This window comes from Monoraphidium neglectum (genome assembly GCF_000611645.1).
Source record: "Monoraphidium neglectum strain SAG 48.87 unplaced genomic scaffold scaffold01711, whole genome shotgun sequence".
In the NCBI taxonomy this organism is placed as follows: Eukaryota; Viridiplantae; Chlorophyta; class Chlorophyceae; order Sphaeropleales; family Selenastraceae; genus Monoraphidium; species Monoraphidium neglectum.
In genome coordinates, this window is record NW_014011917.1 from 7,068 (window position 1) to 11,905 (window position 4,838).

Genomic DNA, 4,838 nt, shown 5'->3' on the forward strand with positions numbered 1-4,838 from the left:
CCCGCTGCTCGTTGCAGCAGCGGCCGGGGCGGCGCGGCCTCGCAGCCGCCGCGCGAGCCCTGTGCCGCCCGCAGCGCGGCCCCCGCTGGTCCCAAGTGGCCCCCGCCCACCCCTCCCCCCAACACACACACACACAAACACACACACACACACACACACACACAAACACACATGCACGCACACACGCGCGCGCGCGCACACACCTGCTGACCAAGGCGTCGAGGCGCTCCAGCTGCTGCTCGTACATCTTCTTCTTCTTGAGGCACATCAGCGCCTGGCTCTTCTTCTTCTGCTTGGTGAACTCGCGCGCCTTGTCCATCTGCGCGTCAGGTCCGCATAGGAGGGCGCGTCAGCGGTCACGCGTTCTCGGACATGCAAACGAGCCCTGCGCGCCCCCCCTCATGGGGGCCGACCACCGTCACGAGCTGACGTCAGGCCGGCAGCTCAGTCGCAGCAAGAGGGCACACCTCGTCGTTGATCTTGCGCTCTAGGAGTAGCTTCTTCTTCTCTAGCTGCTCCTCGCGCTCCCCTAGGGCCTGCAGCAGCGTGCAAGGTCGGGGGCGGTGCGTCGAGTCGGCACAGGCGGGGGCAGCGACAGTTGGCCTGCGGCAAGGGCATCGAGTCTTGAAGCCCTCGAGAAGCTCCAGGACAACGTGTGCGGTCTGTTGCAGCAACCAGGAGGTCGTACGCGTCCATGCAGCGTTGAAGCAGGGCACTCGCCTGCATTGCGTCGATGGTTGCCGCGCTCGCCGAGTTTTTGTCCGGCTGCGGCACCGTGGGGCCCTTGTTGCCCCCTCCAAAGAGCCGGGAGAACATGGTGATGGGCGCTCGCGTGCGCTGCTACGGTGCAATATTGCGATCTTGCGTGCGCCGAGCCGATCGTAATTCTACAAGACACTGAAGTAGTGCTTTGATACGATTTGTGTCGACCAGTCCAGCCGGGGTCAAAACGATGCGGGTTGAATGGAGGGGCTTCGGGCTTGGACAGGTTCCCAGCAGGTCCTCCAGGTCAACATGGCCCGTACGGTGAGCAAGCCCTGCAACATGATGGCAAATAAGTACATGACATTCTGCGACCATTTGGGGCTCGAGTCACCCAAATCGCAGATCACACAACACAATTGATCAGAGCTCGCAGCTCGGCGGTCCCAACCAATCCTGCACGGCTTGTACCAACGAGTCTGAGGCCTTATAGAGATACCCTCCGTCGACGCGCAATGGCAGCTGCTCGCACAGATACGCCACCCCTGTCAGGTGGCGCCGCAGGCACTGTCGGCGACGCGGCTCGCTTTGGCGTGCTGACGGTCAGCGACCGCGCCAGCGCAGGGGTGTATGACGACCTCAGCGGACCTGCCATATTGGGTTTCTTCTCAGAGGCGGTGGCGTCGCCGTGGGAGGCGGTGTACCGCGTGATTCCTGATGAGCAACCAGACATAGAGGCGGCCATCAAAGACATGGTGAGGCGGTTGCATGGGCGCCCCGGCCGAAGCACGGCTTTTGTTTGTGCGTATGCTTGTATTTGTAAGCAGCATTCCTGCATGTGCGCCTGCCAACTGCACAAGTGCCGCAGATGTGTGGGGGCGCAACAAGGTGCTGTGCCCCGCTGTGTTGACCCCATGCACCCTCAGAGCGCCAGCGCCCAAAGCACGCTTCCGCACGCACGCACGCAAACACGCACGCACGCAAGCATGGCCAATACCCCGAGGCCCAAATTGCTGCCGCCACCTCAGGTCGACAACCAGGGCTGCTGCCTCGTCGTGACCACCGGGGGCACCGGCCCAGCGCCCCGCGACGTCACCCCAGAGGCGACAGAGGCGGTGTGCGGGCGCATGCTGCCCGGATACGGGGAGCAGATGCGCGCGATCAGCCTGAAGTACGTCCCGACGGCGGTGCTGTCGCGGCAAACCGCAGGTGGGGGCGAGGGGTAGCGTGGCAGGCCGGGTTATGGGAGGCGTGGGGGGGGTGGGGTTGGATGTGGGGGTGGGCGCGGGCGTAGGGTGATGAGCAGGCAGCAATGCGTGGTCTGTGGTGAGGACGGGGCAGCCTGCGCACACGGCTGCGCGGCTGCAGGCACCTTGCACTTGCCAGGCGCAGCTCGAGCTGCGGGGCAGCCTTTTTGGGGCCGTTGCCGCCTTGAGGCCCTGCTATGTACCAAGCTGCCCAGCCGCATCCCGGACGACCCTCTCCCACCCACCCCTGCCCCTACCCGCGCCCCCAGGCATCCGCGGCAAGGCCCTCGTCATCAACCTGCCCGGCAAGCCTAAGTCCATTCGTGAGACTTTCGACGAGGTATTCAAATCCATACCCTACTGCATCCAGCTGCTGGAGGGGCCCTACATCGAGACCCACGCGGCAGTGGTGCCCGCATTCCGGCCGCCGGCCGACCGGCGCACAGCTCCGCCGGCAAAGGAGGCTGCTTAGAATATGAGAGGTTCGCTGTGTTGCAGCTTGTCAGGCTTCTGCCATGTGTATTGGTATCGACCTATATGCGCTTTTGACACGTGTGGTGATGTTGACGCGGCATTACGAGTTGCAGCGGGGCGTTGTGCAGGCGGCAGAGCTGACAAGGGGTCAACTTACAGGGTTCTTCTTGGTGACTCAGCAACGATCAAGCTGTGCAGTCGACATGACTGCAATTGGCGGCACACGCAAGCGCAGCGTCGTCTTGGGAATGCCTGCATTCCACGTTTGCAGGTGTGGCCACAGCAGTGGCTCTGTCGCCTTGGCGCCAGGTGCTGGCGTCTTGGGCAGGCAAAGCTGATTGCGCACCATGCCTGGCCCAGAAAGGGGCCCACGCTGCATCGAAAGGGGCGACGTGTTTGTAAGCAAGGGACAAACGGGCGCCGCCAATCTGGGTGGGCATTGGGGTAGTGCGTGCGTATGAAAGGGCGCAGCGCAACCACAGCACAGCGCGAAAACTCTCTGCACAGGCGTGCCAAAGTGGGAGTCCCTCTTCGAGATGAGATTGCTTGGGTGGATGTTGCGACGGCCGCCAGGCGGCGCGCGTGCACAGCAGTGTCAGCGATCGTGGTGGGCCAACAGATGGGGTTTATAGTCAAGGTGGAGTTGTATGAGCCTGGTGTAAACAGGGGCGGGCGCTGGCGTCACACGCCAGGGCAATGGAAGTGCGCGCCAGTGAAAAGGGCCTGTTGACAAAAGGGCGCCCCTACAAAGGACACAAAACAGCACATGGCACGCTTGCACCGGCTTGGCAACGCGATTTGCCGTCGGCGCAGCAGCTGGGAAAACACACACAACGCTGTGAGAACCGTTGACGGGTGCCAGGCCGCACCATGCGCCTCGCCCTGGTGGCGGCGGCGTGCTGGAAAAACGGCGCAGGGCCCCCAAAAGGCTCCTGGCATGCACAGCCGCCCGCGGCTATCAGGATATCCACCCTTGCATTGTCACCCCTCCTTCTCGATGGATCCTTCTCAATGGCACCCGCTCCCTTCCCCAACACCACTACCCGCGTTCTTCTTCCAGATGCTGCTGCATCTACGGATGATGGCAGCTGCGAGGGCGCGACGCTGATGCGCCCACGGGCCGCGCGGTCCAACACCGGTGTCTGGCCGGATGCAGGCTTCACTCCGCAAGCGCACAGGGGGCACAGGCAGAAGTTGCCCCTGCAGTCGAAGCGCCCTTTGGGCTCCCTACCCAACCACTTGTAAGACCGCAAATCGAAGCTGCCCTTGGGCCAGGCGCGGGGCCCTCACGCCGCGAGGCTGCCGAGGAAGGCGCCCATGATTTGGGCAAAGCCCTCGGGGACCTCCTCCTGCGGGCAGTGGCCGCTGCGCTTGAGCACGGCGACGCGCGCGCCGGGCAGCATGCGCGCCAGGCGGAGGCTGTTGCTGACCGGGACCAGCTTGTCGGCTGGGGGGTTGGGGTGGGCGTGCGGGCGGGGAGGGGTGGCGTGGGGTGAGGATGGTGTGTTGCGGGGGTGGGAGAGTATAGAAGGGTGATGGTGGGCGGGGCGATGGACACATGGGGCAGGCGGCGAGTGTGCCATTGTGCCCATGGCGAGCAAACTCTGGGTGGCTCGGCAAGCCAAGCAGGCGGGCGCCGCCTCCGCCGCTGCATTCAGTGTGTAAGTTGCACACGGTGCGCAGGCCCTGGTGCCTTGTGAATTCATGGGTCCTGTATGTACTGGCAATCGCGTCGAGTTGCAACCAGCAGCCCAACGGCCTGCCCCCCACCTGCGCCGTGCACGACGAGCACCGGGATCCTGTGCTCCGCCACAGCGGCCGCCAGCCGCTGCGCCAGACCGGCGTCTTCCAGCCCGCCGCCCGGCGCGGTGCCGCTGCCGGCGTCCGCCGCGTACAGCGCCGAGGGCCGCAGGCCGCGTGCGCCGAGACGGGCCAGCAGGAAACGCACCATGCCCGACTCCCAGCCGCGCACGAGCTGCGGCAGGCGGTAGGCGTCGACGCACTGGTCGCTGACCTGGCGGGGCGGCGGCCGGCGGCGGTCGGGAGGGCGTGGGAGGAAGGCAGGCGTGCGTGGGTTGGGAGGTCCAGTGGGTGTGTGGGGCCCGGACATGCGGGCGCGTAGACGGCATGGCATGACAAGGGCTGCCGGCACAAGGGTGCTTGTGTCGGGGTGGACTGACAGGGCCCTGGACCACGCCGCCATTTTTCCGCCCACAAAGCAGCGCCGTGCGGAGCTCCTCCGCGTCGAGCGCGGGTGCGCCTCAAAGCAGCCCCCAAAGCAGCCCCCAAAGCCGCCCCCAACAGTCGCCCGCAACAGCTGCCCCGAACAGCAGCCCTCCCAAGCCGGCCCCAAAGCCAGCCCCCAACAGCAGCCCCCAACACCGCCCCCACAGCCGCCATTACTTCCGCCCCAAA

The 4,838-nt window shown here is 65.3% G+C and overlaps 3 protein-coding genes across 3 annotated transcripts in view; 1 reads left to right on the plus strand and 2 right to left on the minus strand.

Moving 5' to 3' along the window:
• The window catches only part of MNEG_8789 (hypothetical protein), a gene marked incomplete at both ends in the record, with an annotated part of 1,345 nt that extends 529 nt beyond the window's left edge, over nt 1-816 (minus strand). The window contains 3 exons of the mRNA XM_014042739.1: nt 204-319; nt 468-536; nt 676-816. Coding sequence (XP_013898193.1) covers nt 204-319; nt 468-536; nt 676-816 — 326 coding nt within the window. The remainder of the gene's footprint in view (nt 1-203; nt 320-467; nt 537-675) is intronic.
• A 401-nt stretch (nt 817-1,217) lies between these two features.
• Nucleotides 1,218-2,421, plus strand: MNEG_8790 (Molybdopterin biosynthesis mog protein; the record flags this gene model as incomplete). The annotated part of the gene is made up of 3 exons (XM_014042740.1): nt 1,218-1,457; nt 1,731-1,911; nt 2,219-2,421. The coding sequence occupies 3 exons, from the start codon at nt 1,218-1,220 to the stop codon at nt 2,419-2,421; spliced, it is 624 nt and encodes a 207-aa protein (XP_013898194.1).
• Nucleotides 2,422-3,709: 1,288 nt separating this feature from the next.
• MNEG_8791 (hypothetical protein) overlaps nt 3,710-4,838 on the minus strand; it is a gene marked incomplete at both ends in the record, with an annotated part of 1,504 nt that continues 375 nt past the window's right edge. Inside the window, 2 exons of the mRNA XM_014042741.1 lie at nt 3,710-3,870; nt 4,194-4,437. Of these exons, the coding sequence (XP_013898195.1) occupies nt 3,710-3,870; nt 4,194-4,437 (405 nt within the window). The remainder of the gene's footprint in view (nt 3,871-4,193; nt 4,438-4,838) is intronic.